We start from the raw sequence: 22579 nt of genomic DNA, 5'->3' as shown, positions 1-22579 counted from the left end.
AGAACAAAGAATGGAATAAGCACTTTTGATGTCTTTATAAAAAAATACTGAAATAAATTATAAATAAGTGATGGGTGATTTACATTGTAAAAATTATAAAGATGTAAAAATGAATAATTAGCTCTAGAAACTAGATGATGAGGAAGAAGGAAAAGGAAAGGGCAATCAGCCAATGAGGATGAGTTGAGGAAAAGAAGAGTGGACTGTGTGTCTGTTTGAAGGGGATTGGGAAATGTGGATCTTCCTTTTGCTTTCTTTTCCTTTTTATGTGAGTTTTGGATCACAAAATCATGAAATAATATTTTTTCATATAAAATAAAGTTAAAAATAATAAACTTTGAATTTTAGATCGCTGATCTGCTGGATTATTTGTTCAAATTTAAGGTTTATGTAATTATTGTTGTAAGAGGACTGTGTCTATTCATTCAATTGATGACAGAAAATTAAAATAGGGTGAAGTGCTATGAACAGGTAACAACCTAAACTAATAAATGAAATAAAAAAAGAATTAAATTAATAATGATTTTCTTAGTTATTGTTGAATCAAATTCAAAATCAATTCGACCACCAGTTTAATATTTATAATATCACATCCACTGTTAGAAAATAATTAAAAACAAAGATTGGGCTGGACAGAAATAAAGTTCACATAAAAACGAATAATGGCTTTATAAAACTTGTAATGCACAAGTAATTGAAAATCAGTATCCGTTCTCTCTCACATATAATTATTCATAGATCTTTTTTTATATTATTTCTCTCTTGTTTTTACTATAAATTCTATAATTTTATAATACATTATCACATATAGGATATATTATGATAAAAAATAATTTGTGCTGAAGGCATATCATCAGCAAGGATCGAATGCGAAGGAATGATAGGTAAATCTTCATATATATTTTCCTATTTTGCTATAGACGATCGAATTAATAAATAGATTAAGATGATTTTTTCACCTAAACCAAAATAATAGTTTTATTAAGTATGTTATCAAAATAGGTAACAAGGCACTTCATTTGGAGTCTTTGTGGCCGTGTCCGATGGCTTTCCATGGACTGGGAGATTGCCGGTACCACTAGTGTGGTTACTCGTGGACAAAGCTGGATTTAAATTAGCATATATAGCAACAATGGAGTGTTTGCTTGGGTTTAAACCTGCTCCAGGTTTTTCAAAAGCGAGGTTCTTGGAAGAGGTCGCCGGTTGAGGTCGAGCATCACGAGGAAGGATGATATTCGGTGAGATTAGTTTGAGGGGCATTACAGGGGTTTTGCAGTTTGTTGTTGATTCTTTCTCTTTAGTTTTAGCCTTGTTGTGCTGAGGAGGTTGTCGCATGGCTATAAAGGATTTTCAGTAGGCAAATTTCCTTCTCCTTCCAAATGAAGAGGTTAAAGGACGAAGTATTAATACAAATACCGACATCACCATTAGCTGGCTCGGTGTTTTTCTTAGGAGCACGTCGTTGTCGTTTCTCTACCATCATCCAAAGGCGAAAAGACTCGATTGGAACCTAATTGGGTTTGAGAATCACTGCCAGAGATTGTTTCTAGCTCAGCTAGCTTCGGACAGACATGTCCATAAATACCGCATTCAAAACAAACAGTTGGAAGAGCCTCATATTCCATTATTTGAGTTCTCCCATTGATATCGATCTTGGATACAAGGGGCTTGCGTAAATTAATATTCACTGCCATTCGAGCAAAACGTCCACGACGATCATAATCTGTTTGATAATCTATTTTAACCACAGAGTCAATTCTACTACCAGTAACTTCAATCCTACTTCGTTCGTAACAGGTAATTGGCAAACCTGGTAGGCGAACCCACGCCATGATCCTGTTGGGATACGATCGGATGGGGCAAAAAAATCAACGGACTACGATGCTCCGTCAAATAATGGCCGAAGATAGTCCAAGGGCCATCCGATAAAACTTTTAGATAATCCTGCCTGCAAGAAAACTTCACAAGGAAATAGCCATTTTCAATGTCAATTTAATTGGGTGAGAAGGCTTCCATATGTTGTAGACGCCATTGTTTTAACGTATTATATACGGCTCTGCAGCCAAGGACCTTTACTAGCAGAGTAAAATCCATGCTTTTTATTATCAAGTGTTGAATCTGATCAGAAAAATCGATGAAGGGGATCCCATCTCTCTCACCAACTCGAACGTCTTCTTCCAGTAATTCAATATCCTCGTCTTCAATGTCAATAATCAAGTCATTGGGTTGGGCAGTCAAAGTAGGAATTTGCGTCAAACCAGTCACCATGTCTTTGTAGGAGACAGAAGGCTGATTCAAGGCAGTATCGTCACAATCCATTTGTTGAGCAGGTTAGATGACGGCAGGATCAGGCGGTTCAGACGGAAGTGGTGTACGACAACAAAGTTTTTTCGAATCCTTAGAAGGCTCAAGGGATACCGAACTTTCCGGAGAGTTTTTCGAATCCATTTCTTCTTTTCTTTATTATAATCGTTTATTATCATTATCATGACTTTTACTTTTTCTATTTTACGATAGAATTTAATTCTCTTCAATTAATTAATATTTTTCTCGACTTGATTAATAAATAGATTAAGATGATTTTTCACCTAAACCAAAATAATTTCATTAGCTACATTATCAAGATAGGTAATAAGGCACTTACAAAAAAAAAAACAACAACAATAATAAAGGTTTATAAAAAAATTTAAGGTAAATTACACGCTTATTCATTGAACTTTACTCTCTCTCCTATTCCACTCACCGTACTTTCAATTTTTTTCAATTTGCTCACTGAACTTTAGACATTAAACTTTTTTAATCACTCGTTTGATGACAAGGATTATTTTCTTATTTTATCATATGATATGTCATTTTTATTAATATTTTAATATTATTTAGGATTATAATAAAAAATAAATTTAAAAATATTAAAAATATATATCTAAACCCTAAAAAATCCCACATTCAAGTTCCAATGGTGGGTGGGGTTAGCGCCATCGGTGGGTGGGTTAGTGTCGTCGATGGTTACGATCGTGGTGGCTGTCATGGTGGTCTCCGGTGGCCTTTTTGGTGTTGAATCATTGATTAAATCCAAGTAATTTTTTTTTCCCCTTTGGTGTTGAATCATTGATTTTTTCGTTGGAATTTTTGTTGTATTTGAGTTAATTCCACGGTTGTGTTGAGAGAGATGAACAAGAGAGTGAAAGGCAGAGGTGACTGGGATCGTTTGTCGGTGGGAGGGTGATCGTCGATGGGAGGAAACTTGCCAAGAGTGGTGGTGGGTGGGGTTGTAAATTGGGGATTAGGGTTTGGGATATAATTAGAGAATTTAGGTATAATTTAAGGGTATAATTGTAATTTTGAAATTTATTTTAATTTTAATCATATTTGGTAATAAAAATATTAATAAAATATGACACATCATGTGAGAAAAATAATAAAATAATCCACATCATCTTAGAGTGAGCAAAAAAAATTAGATGTCTAAAGTTTACTGAGAAAATTAAAAAAATTGAAAGTATAATGAGTAAAATAGGAGAGAAAGTAAAATTCAATGAGTAAGTGTGTAATTTACCCAAAATTTTATTTCTTTCACATAGAGTAACGGTACATATAGTTGGATTTCATTCCATTTTTATTATTTCTTTTTAAATTTTTAGTTCGGTTAATTTTGATTATTACTTTTCACACATCGAATATGAATTTTAAATTTTTTATTTTATTTAAAAAAATTCTTTTAAATATTATTTAATAATCTTTTATATTTTTTTAAAATTTATTTTTAAAATAAATAAAATATTAATAATTTATACATAAAATATATTTTCATTAAAATGAGATAAATACAAGGTAATATCTGTTTAAAGATAGATAACTCTTAACCAATTGACATTAAAAGTTCATACCCTTAGTATTTCTAATGCTCGAATATGAGACCTCAAAGAATAACAACTCATTTATCACCGAGATCACTTTGATTCATGCTTATATATAATACTTTTAAGTTATCTTCACCGTTTCAAAATATATAATAATTAAATGAAAAATAAAAATCAAATTAATTTGACTTAACGGTAATTTTTAAATTTATAAACTGTATATTGTTCAAATTTGAATAGATTTTAGATAAATTATACAAATGGTCACTAATGTTTGAGTAATTTTTTATTTTCTCCATTGACGTTTTAAAAGTTACAAATTGGTCACTAATATTATTAATTTGTAACAAAATGCAATTCATTGTCAACTCCGTTGAATTGATGATGTGATAACGTTGACAAAAATATTAATATTTAGTTTTACCACTAAACTATTGCTAAAACATCAAATATGTCCTTAAACATTGATTTTATATCTAATTTATCCATAAAACTTCTAATTTGAAAATAATACGAGCTTGGAGGAGTTATTCCCGACGTCAGGGGAGTGATTTACAGAGGGCACAATATGAACTATCATCGTCCTTGTTTCGCTTCAACCAATACCAATGTTAACAAAAAGCCTCCATTACCCCTTGCTCTACATATTGCATCAATCTCATCAATAAAAATGATATTAGGAGCACACTGTCTTGCCTCCTGAAATAAGCTTCTCTTTCTTGATGGCCCAACTCCAACAAACATGTCCATAAAATCTGACGCATACATAGAGAGGAAAGGTACGCCAGATTTACCAGCAATTACTTTTGCTTAAGTGTCTTCCCCGTGACAAGAGGAACAACAAGATGAGCACCTTTGGGATTTTATTTCCTAATTCCTCACATTTCTTTAGGTTATATAAGTAAACAAACTCCATAATTTATTTCTTTGACTCATCACAACCAGCAACATCTTCATACAAATACCTGAGATAGCAAGTCAACCAATGCAAGAATTATCACAATGTTGATGGTTTAACACATTTTGTATGAGTATGAAAACAACAATATATAATTCCAAAGAAAACTTGTAATGAAGATTTACCTTGTTATTTGAATTTTTGTTCATTTTGATAACTTGAGCTTTGCACATATTGAATATTTCACTACCACCAACTTAGAATCCATTTTGTATTTTTCTCCTCATAAACCATAAGGACTCTAAGATCAAGAGTGTGGGTCTAACTCCAAAGCGCATTAACTCTTGGAACCGGTTCACTTCACTTAACATAGGTTCGAGGAAGATGATATGAGGATCTATCCCCAATGCTTCTTGGGCTTCCCTAGCTTCTCCTCGAAAGATTCAATACCCCCATGCTAAAGTAGTATTTGTATTGACTTAACTTTGTTCGGGATTGTTCGGGAAGGGTAACTTTTTACTAGAGTTTCTGTTTCTACAACATCATCAATTGTTTGAATTGCATTGCGTGGTGAGCTCCTCACATTTGCAACTGATTTATTTGAAACAACATTTTTTCCACCAAGCCAGGTTCCAGTAGTTTGACTTTGAACTCTTGGAAACTAATATGAAGAACACACCAAACAACTTAAAGAAAAGAACTGAAGAGAGAGAACTAGAAACTAAAACAACTGTAAGAGAGATCGGAAGAAAACAAAACTTCCCCGTCGTTTCTCTCCTAAGGATTTCACTGTTTTAATGACCTATTTGATGTTTCAGCAATAGTTTAGGGGTAAAACTAAATATTAACATTTTTTGTTAACATTGCCACATCATCAATTTAACAGAATTGATGGTGGAGTGACTATTTTATTACAAATAGATAATATTAATGATCAATTTGAAATTTTTGAAACTTCAGTGAAAAAATAAAAACTTACTCAAATATTAATGACCATTTTTAATTAAATGGTTTTGGTTGCTGAGCTCAAGTTGATATTCATTCGCGCCCTATTTGTCTTGTTTATGGGTTGGGACTTGGGGCGGGTAGTTCATAAAAAAGAAAAAATTTCCCCCCAAACTTGACACCAAAACGCAGGTAATGGATAGCCTTTTGTCTCTCCCCACCTCACACTGTCACCCACCTTTGTTCACCTCAAATCCCCACACATCCTCCGCCACCACCTCCGTTTCCTTCTCACTCCAACCGCCACCTCAACCAGTCAAACCTAACCCCCGCCACTCGAAGCCCACCACTTCCCCCTAAACCTTAAATCCTTTCCAACCCCCTCAAAAACCTCTCAACTACTAGCAGTAACACCAATCTTTCTCATGTTCCTTCTCCCGGTGAAAATACAACAATCTCCCAATCTCTCATTTCCAAACTTCGCCTATCCAGCAAGCTCTTTCCCCCTCCTCCTCCACCACCACTTCTTCATGATACCCAGAAGGCAACTCAAGTTTCTGAGCCCGAAGCTCCGACCCCAGAGCCTGAAAAGCCTGAAAATTTCCGCCAACATGGGAAGATTTTCATCGGGAACCTTCCCAATTGGATTAAGAAACATGAGGTTTTTGAATTCTTCCGCCAGTTTGGTCCCATAAAGGACGTTATTCTGATCAAAGCACACAGCGAGACTCACAGAAACGCGAGTTTCGGGTTTTTCATATACGGGGGTACGCCTCCGGTAGCTGAGAAGATGAAGGGCCACTTCCTTCCCTTCGGTTACACGCAAACCTGGTTTCAGCGACTTCATACGTTGAGGCAGGACGCACGATCATCCAATGATTACACGAAGAAGTTTTTGTTCATTTTGATAACTTGAGCTTTGCCCATATTGAATATTTCACTGCCACCAACTTAGAATCCATTTGGTATTTTTCTCCCCATAAACCATAAGGACCCTAAGATCAAGAGTGTTGGTCTAACTCCAAAGCGCATCAACTCTTGGAATCGGTTCACTTCACTTAACATAGGTTCGAGGAAGATGATATGAGGATCTATCCCCAATTCTTATTGGGCTTCCCTAGCTTCTCCTCGAAAGATTCAACACCCCCATGCTAAAGTAGTATTTGTATTGACTTAACTTTGTTCGGGAAGGGTAACTTTTTACTGGAGTTTCTGTTTCTACAACATCATCAATTGTTTGAATTGCATTGCGTGGTGAGCTCCTCACATTTTCAACTGATTTATTTGAAACAAAATTTTTTTTCCACCAAGCCAGGTTCCAGTAGTTTGACTTTGAACTCTTGGAAACTAATATTAAAAACACACAAAACAACTTAAAGAAAATAACTGAAGAGAGAGAACTGGAAACTAAAACAATTGTAAGAGAGATCGAAAGAAAACAAAACTTCCCTGTCGTTTCTCTCCTAAGGATTTCACTGTTTTAATGACCTATTTGATGTTTCAGCAATAGTTTAGGGGTAAAACTAAATATTAACATTTTTTATTAACATTGCCACGTCATCAATTTAACAAAATTGATGGTGGAGTGACTATTTTATTACAAATAGATAATATTAATGATCAATTTGTAACTTTTAAAACTTCAGTGAAAAAATAAAAACTTACTCAAATATTAATGACCATTTTTAATTAAATGGTTTTGGTTGCTGAGCTCAAGTTGATATTCATTCGCGCCCTATTTGTCTTGTTTGTGGGTTGGGACTTGGGGCGGGTAGTTCATAAAAAAGTAAAATTTTCCCCACAAACTTGACACCAAAACGCAGGTAATGGATAGCCTTTTGTCTATCCTCACCTCACACTGTCACCCACCTTTGTTCACCTCAAATCCCCACACTTCCTCCGCCACCACCTCCGTTTCCTTCTCACTCCAACCGCCACCTCAACCGGCCGAACCTAACCCCCGTCACTCGAAGCCCACCACTTCCTCCTAAACCCCAAATCCCTTCCAACCCCTAAAAAACCTCTCAACTACTAACAGTAACAGCAATCTTTCTCATTTTCCTTCTCCCGGTGAAAATACAACAATATCCCAATATCTCGTTTCCAAACTTTGCCTATCCAGTAAGCTCTTTCCCCCTCCTCCACCACCACCACTTCTTCATGATACCCAGAAGGCAACTCAAGTTTCTGAGCCCGAAGCTCCGACCCCAGAGCCTGAAAAGCCTGAAAATTTCTGCCAACATGGGAAGATTTTCATTGGGAACCTTCCCAATTGGATTAAGAAACTTGAGGTTTCTGAATTCTTCCACCAGTTTGGTCCCATAAAGGACGTAATTCTGATCAAAGCACACAATGAGACTCACAGAAATGCGGGTTTCGGGTTTGTCATTTATGGGGGTGCGCCTCCGGTAGCTGAGAAGATGAAGGGCCAATTCCTTCCCTTAGGCTACACACAAACCTTGTTTCAGCGACTTCATACGTTGAGGCAGGGCGCACGATCAGTCGATGATTACACGGAGGAGTTTTTATTCATTTTGATAACTTGAGCTTTTCCCATATTGAATATTTCACTACCACCAACTTAGAATCCATATTGTATTTTTCTCCCCATAAACCATAAGGACCCTAAGATCAAGAGTGTCGGTCCAACTCCAAAGCGCATCAACTCTTGGAACCGGTTCACTTCACTTAATATAGGTTCGAGAAAGATGATATGAGGATCTATCCCCAATGCTTGTTGGGCTTCCCTAGCTTCTCCTCGAAAGATTCAACACCCCCATGCTAAAGTAGTATTTGTATTGACTTAACTTTGTTCGGGAAGGGTAAATTTTTACTGGAGTTTCTGTTTATACAACATCATCAATTGTTTGAATTGCATTGCGTGGTGAGCTCCTCACATTTGCAACTGATTTATTTGAAACAACATTTTTTTCCACCAAGCCAGGTTCCAGTAGTTTGACTTTGAACTCTTGGAAACTAATATGAAGAACACACCAAACAACTTAAAGAAAAGAACTGAAGAGAGAGAACTGGAAACTAAAACAATTGTAAGAGAGATCAGAAGAAAACAAAACTTCCCTGTCGTTTCTCTCCTAAGGATTTCACTATTTTAATGACCTATTTGATGTTTCAGCAATAGTTTAGGGGTAAAACTAAATATTAAATTTTTTTGTTAACATTGCCACGTCATCAATTTAACAGAATTGATGATGGAGTGACTATTTTATTACAAATAGATAATATTAATGATCAATTTGTAATTTTTGAAACTTCAGTGAAAAAATAAAAAACTTACAATTTTAATGACCATTTTTAATTAAATGGTTTTGGTTGTTGAGCTCAAGTTGATATTCATTCGCGCCCTATTTGTCTTGTTTGTAGGTTGGGACTTGGGGTGGGTAGTTCATAAAAAAGTAAAATTTTCCCCCCCAAACTTGACACCAAAACGCAGGTAATGGATAACCTTTTGTCTCTCCCCACCTCACACTGTCACCCACCTTTGTTCACCTTAAATCCCCACACTTCCTCCGCCACCACCTCCATTTCCTTCTTACTCCAACAACCACCTCAACTGGTCGAACCTAACCCCCGCCACTCGAAACCCACCACTTCCCCCTAAACCCCAAATCCCTTCCAACCCCTCAAAAACCTCTCAACTACTAGCAGTAACACCAATCTTTCTCATGTTCCTTCTCCCGGTGAAAATAAAACAATCTCCCAATCTCTCGTTTCCAAACTTCGCATATCCAGCAAGCTCTTTCCCCCTCCTCCACCACCACCACTTCTTCATGATACCCAGAAGACAACTCAAGTTTATGAGCCCGAAGCTGAGGCTGAAAAGCCTAAAAATTTCCGCCAACATGGGAAGATTTTCATTGGGAACCTTCCCAATTGGATTAAGAAACATGAGGATTTTGAATTCTTCCGCCAGTTTGGTCCCATAAAGGACGTCATTCTGATCAAAGCACACAACGAGACTCACAGAATCGTGGGTTTCGGGTTTGTCATGTACGGGGGTGCGCCTCCGGTAGCTGAGAAGATGAAGGGCCACTTCCTTCCATTCGGCTATACATAAACCTTGTTTCAGTGACTTCATACGTTGAGGCAGGGCGCACGATCAGTCGATGATTACAAGGAGGAGTTTTTGTTCATTTTGATAAGTTGTGCTTTTCCCATATTGAATATTTCACTACCACCAACTTAGAATCCATATTGTATTTTTCTCCCCATAAACCATAAAGACCCTAAGATCAAGAGTGTGGGTCCAACTCCAAAGTGCATCAACTCTTGGAACCGATTCACTTCACTTAACATAGGTTCGTGGAAGATGATATAAGGATCTATCCCCAATGCTTCTTGGGCTTCCCTAGCTTCTCCTGAAAAGATTCAACATCCCCATGCTAAAGTAGTATTTGTATTGACTTAACTTTGTTCGGTAAGGGTAACTTTTTACTGGAGTTTCTGTTTCTACAACATCATCAATTGTTTGAATTGCATTGCGTGGTGAGCTCCTCACATTTGCAACTGATTTATTTGAAACAACATTTTTTTCCACCAAGCCAGGTTCCAGTAGTTTGACTTTGAACTCTTGGAAACTAATATGAAGAACACACCAAACAACTTAAAGAAAATAACTGAAGAGAGAGCACTGGAAACTAAAACAATTATAAGAGAGATCGGAAGAAAACAAAACTTCCCTGTCGTTTCTCTCTTAAGGATTTCATTATTTTAATGACCTATTTGATGTTTCAGCAATAGTTTAGGGGTAAAACTAAATATTAACATTTTTTGTTAACATTGCCACGTCATCAATTTAACAGAATTGATGGTGGAGTGACTATTTTATTACAAATAAATAATATTAATGATCAATTTGTAATTTTTGAAACTTCAGTGAAAAAATAAAAACTTACTCAAATATTAATGACCATTTTTAATTAAATGGTTTTGGTTGCTGAGCTCAAGTTGATATTCATTCGCGCCCTATTTTTCTTGTTTGTGAGTTGGGACTTGGGGCGGGTAGTTCATAAAAAAGTAAAATTTTCCCCACAAACTTGACACCAAAACGCAGGTAATGGATAGCCTTTTGTCTCTCCCCACCTCACACTGTCACCCACCTTTGTTCACCTCAAATCCCCACGCTTCCTCCGCCACCACCTCCGTTTCCTTCTCACTCTAACCGCCACCTCAACCGGCCGAACCTAACCCCCACCACTTGAAGCCCACCACTTCCCCCCTAAACCCCAAATCCCTTCCAACCCCCTCAAAAACCTCTCCACTACTAGCAGTAACAACAATCTTTCTCATGTTCCTTCTCCCGGTGAAAATACAAGAATCTCCCAATCTCTCGTTTCCAAACTTCGCCTATTCAGCAAGCTCTTTCCCCCCTCCTCCTCCACCATCACTTCTTCATGATAACCAGAAGGCAACTCAAGTTTATGAGCCCGAAGCTCCGACCCCAGAGCCTGAAAATCCTGAAAATTTCTGCCAACATGGGAAGATTTTCATCGGGAACCTTCCATTTTGGATTAAAAACATGAGGTTTCTGAATTCTTCCGCCAGTTTGGTCCCATAAAGGACGTCATTCTGATCAAAGCACACAGTGAGACTCACAGAAACGTAGGTTTTGGGTTTGTCATATACGGGGGTGCGCCTCCGGTAGCTGAGAAGTCGACTGTGAAGGTGGTTGAGTTTGATGGGGTTGAGTTTCATGGGAGAGTCTTGACGGTGAAGTTGGATGACGGGACAAGGTTGAAAGGAAAAGCAGAGGAGAGGGCCATATGGGTTGAAGGGTATGAAGGTCAAGACTTGAATAATAAGTCTAAGTGGCATCAAGAGAGGGAGGGGTCCCGGAAGTTGTTTCGAAAAGTTTTGGATTCGGAATCGAAAAATTGGCAGAAGGTCGTTACTACTTTTGAGAGGATTGACAAAGTGACTTGCTTCATTTTATCAACCTTAGATACTTGTTCATGTTTGGTTATCTCCTGAGAACATAATGTTGCAAAAAAGTGACATGTTTCAATATAAGAAAATACTACCTCTTAGCAGGAAACAATGTTGAGAAACTAAGCTATGCATTATTGAAACTTCTGAATATTTTAAACAACTTAAAGATCTCCGAAGTTCCAATTTCAAGGAGATTTTATTTGATTTGAACAGAATTTGATTTTTTCCCCTTTCATTTTGGTCATTTTGCTTTTCTTTTCAGCCTTCTAGACGAGAGTTTGGATAGATGGTGAACTATTATGCAAGACGAGGGGATATGCAGACATTTGAGAAGATGAGAGCAAGGGGAATAGAACCAACCTCACACGTCTATACAAAGTATGTATCATTAATGAAATTATCCTTGCCTTATGTCGAATCTTCTCAATGCTAGTTGGTTTGATTCTGGGTTTCTGAACGTCTTAGAAAATGAGCTCTGTTTTCTCAAACGCTCCTGTAGTTTAGCTGTGTTAATATCATAGGGTTTAAGTCATGTTATTCATTGATTGTTTTCTAAAGATCCACATTGAGGGCCAAGCTGCTTTATCTGCAAGCTTAGAAAAGACTTTCCTTGTGTAGAAATTGTTATTAGCTTCATTATTAATGCATCTCAGATGGTTTTATTGTTTATTCATTTTTCTTACAACCTTTTTAACAGTAATCTCTATCATAGAGGTTTGTTTACCTTTATCTTTATACAATTGATTTCCAGAAGTTTTAAGGGTAAATTTTATATATTGTTCTTTATCAGACATTAAGGTTGTTTATGTCATGCAGCCTTATTCACGCTTATGCAGTTGGCAGAGACATGGAAGAAGCCTTATCATGTGTTAGGAAAATGAAGGAAGAGGGCATTGAAATGACTGTTGTGACATACAACATACTTGTTGGAGGATTTGCCAAAGTTGGCAATTCTGAGTAAGTAACCATTTCAGTACATCTATTCTTTCTTTGTCTGTTTCCCCCTTTCTTTTGCTTTTGAGTGTTTGGTTCATGAATTAATGTTTTTGAGTCATTGTGTCTGTTTTCTTAGGACCTTAGCCATTTACTATTTTTCGGAAGGTTGCTGAAATTTATGTGCTTTCTAAGATAGTTTACAATGTATTTGACAACGTTAAATATCATTAGGCATGCTCTCAGATTAAAAGAAATCTTTTGATGTAAAATGAAAAGAAAAACTGATAATTTCTTTGAAAGTTAAATAAGGTTTCCTATTTGACAAGTGTTAACTGATCCATCTCACATCAATTAAGTGTTGACTTCCCTGTATTCAATATAAATCCCTCCACTTATTACGAAACGGTTTTAGGTTGGATACTTATCAGTAACGAATCAAGAGGATGCAAAATTTTCCTTTGCAAGTACATGCGTTCAATGTTCTTGTGTTTGAATGGACTTATCTGGTTAAAGTATCATGTATCTTTTGCATCTTGCTTGCATTTTTTAAATAATTTTCATTTGTAAAGTTGTGGTAGACTAATGAAAGTTTGTTCTGGGAACTTTATAGTCATTATGGGTCTATGAAATTGTCAATGGCTAACATGAGTATATTTGCTTCGTCTTGAGCTAATATCCTGTGTCATTTGAAAGAGCTGCAGATTATTGGTTTGAGGAGGCGAAAAAGATACATACACATCTGAATGCAATCATTTATGGGAACATTGTTTATGCTCATTGGTACTTAGTAAAAGCTTGGCTTATTTCATCTCTTGTTTTTATTCAGACTGTGTGTGTAATGTGTGTGTGTGTATATATATACACAGATTTTTCGGGACGAAGATAAAACTGAGACTTATATACACACACAACTTCAGCTATCTTATATTTTCTTATCATGTTCGAATTAGCAGGTTTCGGTAAAATTTCCTAGTAATCTCTTGTGGACCAATGTGATATCTTATAGATTTTGTTGGTTTAATGTTCTTTGAGATTCGTGTGCTGTGGAGTTTTTTTATGGCCACAATTCCAAAAATCAATGTTAATTAGCCTAGTGTAAAATTTTGGAGCGCTTTCTAGTTAAACCCTTTCCCTGTGAGTTAAGCCTTAGTGAAACATGTTCAGTATGCACGATGTTAGTGTTTGTAGGCAGGATAGGAATTAGATGTCAAAATTTATCCTTTTCATGTAGAGGTCAATGAAAGATTGTCCGCAATTATGAGTCTAGTTAGCGATGACCTGGTTTTGTAGGCGTCTAGATTCCATACACTATTCACTAAGTCTTCTAGGGTAATATTGTTGTTATATCATAAAAGCTTTTTTAAATATGAGTTTAAATTGTTATATTAAATTGTTATCTTTCCTCCCAACGTAGCATGCTAAGTATCCTATTTTCTATCATGTTTCTAGTTTCTACGGCTGGCTATCTCCGTAATTTTTCTCTTCTATTTCTCAAGGCTTCTTATTTTTGTTGTCATGATCATCTTCACTATAGGCAAAATCTTGATTCCATAATTTGCTTTTGCAGTCAAGCATGCAATATGGAGCGGGCTGAAGCATTGGTTAGAGAAATGGAGGAAGAAGGTATAAGTGCCCCTATTGAAATTTACCATACAATGATGGATGGCTACACAATGATTGGCAATGAAGAAAAATGCTTGATTGTGTTTGAAAGGCTTAAGGTAAAAGCTCTTTTCATATGTTTCTTGTAAAGTTTTCCAAACACATGGAATTTAGAAATTATGAGAACTGAGAGCCAAGTAGATAAAAATTTGGTTTCATAACCTAGTCTTAATCTTTTCTCTATTTACACCCTCGAGGAAAAGAAAAGGCCATTGCACTCTGATAATTTGGGCGTTGTATTTTGGTACTGGTTTAACCGCTATGGTCAAATTTTCAAGTTTTGCTTTGTGTTTGGACAGTAGTACCCTAACATTCATGATCACATAGAGGAGGAAAAGTTTTTCTATTTTGAAGGATGAATCAAGAAAAAGAAAATTAAGGATTTGGGTTGTTTGAGAGAAGCTCCACCTTCGCTCTACAAATCAGGCGTTTTAGAAATTTTTTGTCTTTATTCCTTTTCTTTTCATTTTTGATGGCGAGTAAAGTGAGAAGATCAGTTGGAAAAAATTGTGTCACAGTGATCATTTTTAACATTCCAAAGTGTCTTCATCACCAAGGTCTCTGGTTATTTTTCGATAAATATGGCGAGGTAGTGGATTCTTTCATCCTTAATAAAAGAAGTAAGGGAGGTAGTAGGTTTGGCTTTGTTCGTTTCACCACACTCGAGGACACGAGAAAGGCTATCAACTGTGTGGATAGATCTTGGATTCAAGGTAACAAAGTTAGAGTTTTCATGGCGAGATATCATCCTCGTGATGTTTTCTGGAGGAATAAGTTCTCTGATCCATATCCAGTCGAGGGTAAGAGTTTAGTGGAGGATGCTAGTCATACTGAGGCTCCCATTGTTGGTTCTGTTGACGAGGATAAGCTCTCAACTCTCAAAGACAACATGGTAGGATGGTGCAGAAATTTTATTAAGATGAAAGAGTTGGCTGCTATTTTGCACAAGGAAGGCATTGTTGGTCCGAAGATTATGAGATTAAACGGGCTTGCAATTTTAATCTTATTTGAAGACGCAGAGAGTAGGGACTTTACTCTACATAATCAGATTGGGGCGTTCAATAAATGTTTCGACATAGTGGAAGTTAGGTCGAAAGATTTTAAGTGCAGCAGCTGTCGAGCATGGCTTTCGTGCAAAGGGATCCCTCCGTTTGTGTGGAATCTCTCCACCTTCAGAAATATTGCACTCAAATGGGGAGTTCTTATATCCATTGAGGAAGGGACCTTAAATAATGGCTCTTTTGATAGGGCTTTGCTTCAGATCATCACGAACAATCAAACTTGATTGGAAGAATCCATTGTTTTGAAAGTTGTGAATAGGCTCTTCAAAGTGCATGTTTCCGAGTTTGAGCCGTGTTTCAGCCCAGAATCTGTCTGGATTGATTCGTCTTCGATGGAAGAGGCAGATGCCTCCCCATTATCCAAGTTGGGGGAGATCATTGGTGTCTCCCCAGTTAAGTATCCCGAGTTGGAGGTTTGTGCTGAGGAAGAAGGAAGAAATGAGATCTCATCGGAGGTGAAGATTCCCGAGAGGTGTTATGTGAAAGATGACAGTGTTTTATGTTGTATGGGGAGTAGTACTTGTGGCAGCCTATTGTCGGGTGAGGGCGAGGAGGATAGGAACATAGGTGAGGATATGATGATGGGTCTGATGAGTACCGTTGCGGGTCAGGGGATGTTTTAATCACAAATAGAGGAAGTGGGGGAACACGAGACAGTGCTGGAACACGCGGAGAGAGAGGCAGTGGATGTCTATAATGAAAGTTGTTTGTCTGCACGTGTTAATGAGGGGATCAAGGATTATTTAATTGATTTTCCCATCCTGGATGGTCGTTTAACATCAAGAGATATGGAGGATGGGAGTATTATGGGCCTTTCAAATGAGGAACTATTGGTTCACGCGACAAGAGAGAAAGAAGATGTCTACAGGAAAAGTTGTGAGCATGTACTTGCTTTAGAGGGTTCGAAGGATTATTTTAAAGATTTTCCTATGTTGGATGGTCGATGTGAGTTAAAGGTGGTGGAAGATGAGTTTAATGAGGGCCTTATGAATATTTGCGCATTCAAAAACCCCAAGGGTAAGGCCAGGCAGAACAAGAGACCTAAGGAGGGGTTTGACAAAAAATATAACTTCGTCCAAACTTTTCAAGAGAATATTAAGGCTCCCCAACGGAAGTCTAGAGGCTATCGATGCAAGAGCAATCAGAGTAAGGCGCAACAAGATGAAGAGGTGTCTGAACTTGAAGGCTCACGAGTGTTTCTGATTTCGGAACAATATATCGATGAAAGGATTGTAAGATACAATTTGTAGTTAATAATTTTTGGGGACTTGAATTTGATTTGAGTTTGGAGTTGAAGGTTCGAATGGTCTTCGATGTCAAGTGAGTAATTAGTGGTTGATTGGCGCTATTATATTTGGCTTTTTTATAGTTGTATTGTGTTGTATTTGGGGCTAATTTTTGGCTTTTTATCTGGTTAGTTATTTAGAGTTGTTGGTAAATGTGTAATTGGCAGCAAGGTATGAGCTGGGTTTGGGTTTGCTCAGCTATTGTTTTGTGTGCTCGTGGAGCAGCAGGGTATGGGTGATGGGGAATCGACCTGCAAGTGGGATACAGGGCTGCTGGGCGTTGGGTCTTGGGACGTAGCAAAATGGTATGGGCATCAGCCATCTTCACGTGGGTGGCATGAGCACTAGTATGGGCAGGATTAAAATATGTTTATTGGGTGTTGTTTGCCTTAACTTTTTGTAATCTTTTACTGGGTGCTATTTACTGGGCACGTGGTGTGGTCGGGTTATTATTGTAAGGGGTTTGTAAGTCTTATCTTTATGTAATCTTTTAATATTAATGAATTTTGAGACACTCTTTTCCTCCTTCCGCTGATTAAGGAACATCGTTTGGTGTTCCATTAATTATTAAGGGGTTTTTTAATAAGGCCTCCACTTCCTATAAAAAAAGAAAAAGAAAAAAAAATTAAGCTGATATATGAAATAACGGTAAATTACCGTAAAAGCTAGAGAATAGGAAAAAACAATTCTCTCGACAATTGTTCTTGAATTCACGGGAGTACAGGCCTGTTTTTATACAATTCATGGAATTAGTTTACTACTAGAACTAGACTACCTTGTAGAGTCTTACTCTAATACAATATGCTAATTATTAGGATTAAAATTATAATTAGAATTAATCTAGGAAACCTATTTTGTTTTATAGAAGTTGGAGGTCTCATTAAAAACTCCCTTCATTTTATTCCACATACTTAGAAGTATGTTGAAGAACATTGGAAGGGAGAAAAGAGTGCCTCATATTTTATTGAATAGAATACCAAGTACATGTGGTAACACCAAACCCTCATACGGGAATATACACCAATACAAACCATATCTACTAGAAATATTACATCGTCAAACAAAAAGCCCATAAAACAATAACCCTATTTATAAAATACACCTCAAGATGTAAGATAACATAGCAAAATAAAAACCAACAATTACAACAACAAACTTAAAACCGCCTTTGAATACAACTGCCAAACAATCACAATCCAATTGGAGGTTCAAGTTCTAAAGAAATATCGTAATCTTCAGGGACCCAATAATTAGGTTTAAAGGAAGAATCAACTTCATGCACCAAGATTTTGAATAAATGATCCCCAACCTTCAACTCCAACAACTCATTAATTCTCCCTTGAGCATTTGTGAGTATTTGAATTTTCGCCCAATCAAAAGATGAAGGGAACTCACAACTGTTATCAATTGCTATTAACTTGCCCCACTTAGTAGCCATGTTTTTGAAAGTATTCCAATTCCAAGTAGGGGTGTAAACGAGCCGAGTCGAGCTCGAGTATTGCTGAGCTCGACTCGACTCAAAAACTCTGAAATAGAGCTGGACTCGACTCGAAAGCTCACGAGCTTAAAATTTTTAAGTTCGACTCCAACTCGAAATCTTGAACTGAAGCTCGTGAGCAGCTCGAAAAGGCTCGAAATGAAAAAAAATCTTAAACTTAACAAGATTGAATCCTCAAACTCGAACTCGAACCTGAACCTTAAATACATGAAACCCTTATTGTATTTTTTTAAAAAAAATCAACACATAAATGTTAATATTATTAATAATTTATTTTTAAAAAATAAAATCTTAATATATTATATTTTCGAGCTGCTCACGAGTTTTTCGAGTCGAGTATCAAGTAGCTCGTTTCGGCTCATTAAGAATTCGAGTCGAGCTCAAGTTCGAGTCGAGTCCATTCGATCCGAGTATTTATCGAGCCTTGACCGAGTCGATCTCGAGTAGCTCGCGATCTGTCTCATCTCATTTACGGCCCTAATTCCAAGCGTGAAAAGAAATACCTTCGCAAACTAACCAAACGCGCCGGCTCTCCACCATAAGGCTCTCAGACCAAGTTTCCACTATGGAAAACCATTCTACAAGAGTATATAACTTATCATTCTTCACGTTTCTCAACGAATCAGAATCTTCAAAAACCATTAGAACTACATTTCCAGCAGCTCTCATAAACGTGAAACCCGCTAGTCCTTTGGCTTGTATTTGGTTAGCAAGATTACCAATCTTGATAAAGTTCTTACACCACCCCACAAGACAGTTAGACAACACTTAAAGTTTATGTACATCCACAGCACCCTCAACTTTACAGTGTTTAATCGTCGGAAAAACTTTCATCCCAGACTTACTTTGAACAACTTTTGAGTACTTTTGCCAGTAAGACTGTTGGGGTTTATATTTAGCCAAAGATACTCTAATTTTATTACCGTAAATATGATAACCGTTCATCTTAGAAATCATTGTCCTTGTTTCTTCAATTGTAGCAAAGCGAATAAACCCAAAACGAATCCCATTTGAGTTTCTTTTTTTGGGAATGAAGGCATCAATAACTTGACCATGTGAGCCAAATATGGATCCAAGCCTCTTCCAATGGATCTTCTCTGGAAAGTTTTCGATAAAAATCGTGTAACAACCCTTTCTGGACCAATTTCAGAAATCTGGTTGGCCTTCTTTCGACCAATTATGAAACCCATTTCTTCTCATTCCCACTACTTCAGAAAATTTTGCATCGGAATAACCTTTCAAAAAAATCTCCTTGTCACCATCATGATCAACATCAGCGACTGGAAGCGCTGGTGTTGCGTGAACAAAAGACAGCTTTCTGTTCATATGTTTCCCTTCTTGTGAGCATTTCTTCAAACGACTGGTTGATAATGGACTTTCAACAGACCTCGCTGAATATGATCCTGAATTTTGTTGAATTGGGGTTGAAAGAGAGTGTCTGTAAGTGATGCCGTCGGGTTCAACTGTCCAACTTGCCTCACATGCCAAAGCTGCCAAAACATCGTTCATAGCAACATTCGAGGGAATAAGGAAATTACCAAACTGCCTCAATCCGGCCAGCATGCGTCTGGTAAAGACTCGTCTTTGCAGTTTCTGAAACTTTGTCCTCTCATTTTCTTTCTCAATTTTACGATTGTCCTTATCGGAGTAAGATAAAGAGACTGCATCGGCGGATCCATAAGTCTTGAGAAGACTGCTTCGTGGAACTACATTTTCCTTCATTTTAAATCGTTAACCCGCTTATTCAAATCTGCCACTAATGTTTTTAGAGCCTTCACTTTCGTTTCTAATTCTTTGGCAGACTCCAGGGGGAAATCACCAGTTGCACCACATCAATCTAGTTCAAGCAGGAGATGTGAACTCCTAGAAAATGAAGGAGGAATAATAGGAGGCCTCATGGAGGAAGCAGTCACCGCACCAGTTAAGTCAAACCCTCGAAGACGACTGGGCTGAGATAGGGGTTAGAGTTCCATGGTGAATACTCAGTTGTACACCACTGCTCGACACAAGAGAAGTCGAGATTAGGTCACGTTTAGGTGCTGCATTTGGTGGAGTGGCGGAGGCAAACTCGGACGGCTGGAGGCGTCGAAAATCTACATAGGACGAGTGTAGATCTGCGACTAAAGACAGTGATTTTCGAAAATGCAAGTCCAGATCTGTGTTCACCCTAAGCAGACGACCATCCTAGGAAAAAACGGCATCAAACGGTGGTAAGAGTGTGGCGACTGACGACAGCGGCCGGCGAGCAACTAACGGTGGAGATAACACTTTTATATTTAAAAACACTTGGGCCCTAGAGAGAAGCGAGAACTTCTTAAAAATATCTAGGAAACCTATTTAATCGTACAACTATCACTCCACCTTAATTGGGGAGTAAATGTTGAAAAGACCCAGCTTGGATACGATTTCATCGAAAGTGGATTTTGGAAGCGCCTTGGTGAAGATATCTGCCCATTGATGTTTGGTAGGGACATAGTTGAGTTTGACTAATTCACTATTCACCTTTTCTGAGAGACAACATCTATCGATCTCCATATGTTTCGTTCGATCATGATGAACTGAATTCTTCGCAATACTTATCGCCAACTTACTGTCACTTTGAAGTTCAAAATAATCATTTTCACATAAACCCAATTCAGTTAAAAGTCTTTATAGCCAAATTCACTCATAAATATCGTTTGCCACTGCTCTATATTCTGCTTCTGCACTGCTCCGAGAGAATACCGCTTGCTTTTTACTTCTCTATGTGACAAGATTTCCCCAAACAAATGAACAATAATCAGTTGTAGATCTTATATCTGTTAATTATCCTGCCCAACTCGAGTCAGAGAAGATTTTAATTGTTCTATCTTTACTTTTTCTGAAAATTAATCCATGTCTCGGTGTCATTTTAAAGTATCTCATAATTCGGTTTACGGTCTCCAAATGTTCTTCTCTTGGGTCGTTCATATATTAGCTCACAATATTTACCGAGAAAGCTATATCAGGTCTGGTGAGTGATAAGTAGACGAGTTTACCTACTAGCCTTTGGTATTGTTCTTTATTTACTGAGCTCCCCCAATTTTTTTTTTTAACTTAAGATTTGCTTTCATTGGTGTTTCGATTGGTTTGCATCCCTTCATTCACGTTTCTGATAGTAAATCAAGAGTGTACTTCTTTGACTTATCACTATCCCATCTTTTGATCTTGCAACCTCCATGCCTAAGAAATATCGCAAATTTTCCAAGTCATTCATCTCAAATTCCCTTGCTAGTAGCTTCTTTAGTCTCTCTATTTCTACAGTGTCATCACCTGTTATAATAATATTCTCTACATAGACTATCAAAATATCTTTCTTCTTGTTTGAAGTTATTTTGACGAACAAGGTATGATCTGATTGGCTTTGCTTGTATCAATCCTGAATGATTACCTTTGTGAATCTATTAAACCACACTCTCGGAGATTGTTTGAGTCCATATAAAGACTTCAGTATTCGACATGCTTTTCCTGTACCACTCTTCACACCTGGTGGGATTTGCTTAATAAATTTTCTCTTCTAAGTTGTCGTTTAAGAAGGCATTCTTGATGTCTAGCTGATGAAACACCCAGTCCTCATTAACTGCAAGAGACAGTAGTACCCTCACAGTGTTTGATTTTGCCACAGAAGCAAACGTTTCTTGGTAATCAATTCCTAGAGACTGGGTAAACCCTTTAGCCACTAATCGTGCCTTGTATCATTTGATACTGCCATCCGCCTTGTATTTAACCGTAAACACCCATTTACAACCAACATGTTTCTTGTATTTCGGGAGATCAACTGTTACCCATGTGTTTTGTTTTTCAGTACGATCAGTTCTTCTTTTACTGCCTTTTTTCACTTAGGGTCTTTCAATGCTTCTTCCACCTTGTATGGAATGGTGATGCTGTCAACATTTATTGTAAAATTCTTGAAACAGGGCATTAGTTTTCCATATCCAACAAATCTATTAATAGGATGATTTGTGCATCTCCTAACTCATTTCCTCTGAGCAATCGACAAATCGCTGTCACCAGTTAAGGCATTAAATTCATTAGAGGGACTTAAGTTACTTTCTTCATCTCCCGAGGGACTCGAGCTTTGTTCTGGTTCATGAGAGTGGTCATGCTGTGTAGGAGACTTGGGTTAAGGTTCAGAAGTAGGCTCTGGCATTGGTTTTTGTCTTCTCTTGTGGAACAGTAACTTGGTTTTTTTCAGTTGGAGGTGAAGTAAGTTGGTTTTGTGTTGTTCGTCGGGAAGGAGTCGGTAAATTTTTAATTTTCGTTGGGTTTAGCGATGCTGGAAGGTCTGGAGGAAGCATACTTGTTCGGTCTGGTTGGTTTATATAAGATGGTTGAAGTGACTGGAATTCACTATAAGACCCCCCCCCTGAATTATAGTTTTATGAAAAAAAAAAGGGTTTTCTCAAAGAATGTGACATCCATTGTAACAAAAAATTTCCTAGTTCGAGGGCAGTAACATCGAAAACCCT

General features: G+C 37.3%; 1 protein-coding gene across 1 annotated transcript in view; it reads left to right on the top strand.

Moving 5' to 3' along the window:
- The first annotated feature begins 5882 nt into the window (after positions 1-5882).
- Positions 5883-22579, top strand: part of LOC120153823 (pentatricopeptide repeat-containing protein At5g04810, chloroplastic) — a 35601-nt gene continuing 18904 nt past the window's right edge. The window contains 7 exon segments of the mRNA XM_039165692.1: positions 5883-6056; positions 6058-6364; positions 11245-11634; positions 11912-12027; positions 12466-12606; positions 13279-13365; positions 14153-14306. Coding sequence (XP_039021623.1) covers positions 5899-6056; positions 6058-6364; positions 11245-11634; positions 11912-12027; positions 12466-12606; positions 13279-13365; positions 14153-14306 — 1353 coding nt within the window. The 5' untranslated portion in view covers positions 5883-5898.

This window comes from Hibiscus syriacus, unplaced genomic scaffold (genome assembly GCF_006381635.1).
Source record: "Hibiscus syriacus cultivar Baekdansim isolate YM2019G1 unplaced genomic scaffold, ASM638163v2 tig00111105_pilon, whole genome shotgun sequence".
Taxonomy (NCBI): domain Eukaryota; kingdom Viridiplantae; phylum Streptophyta; class Magnoliopsida; order Malvales; family Malvaceae; genus Hibiscus; species Hibiscus syriacus.
Note: the sequence above shows the minus strand (reverse complement) of the source record. Positions and strands in the feature narration are given on the sequence as shown.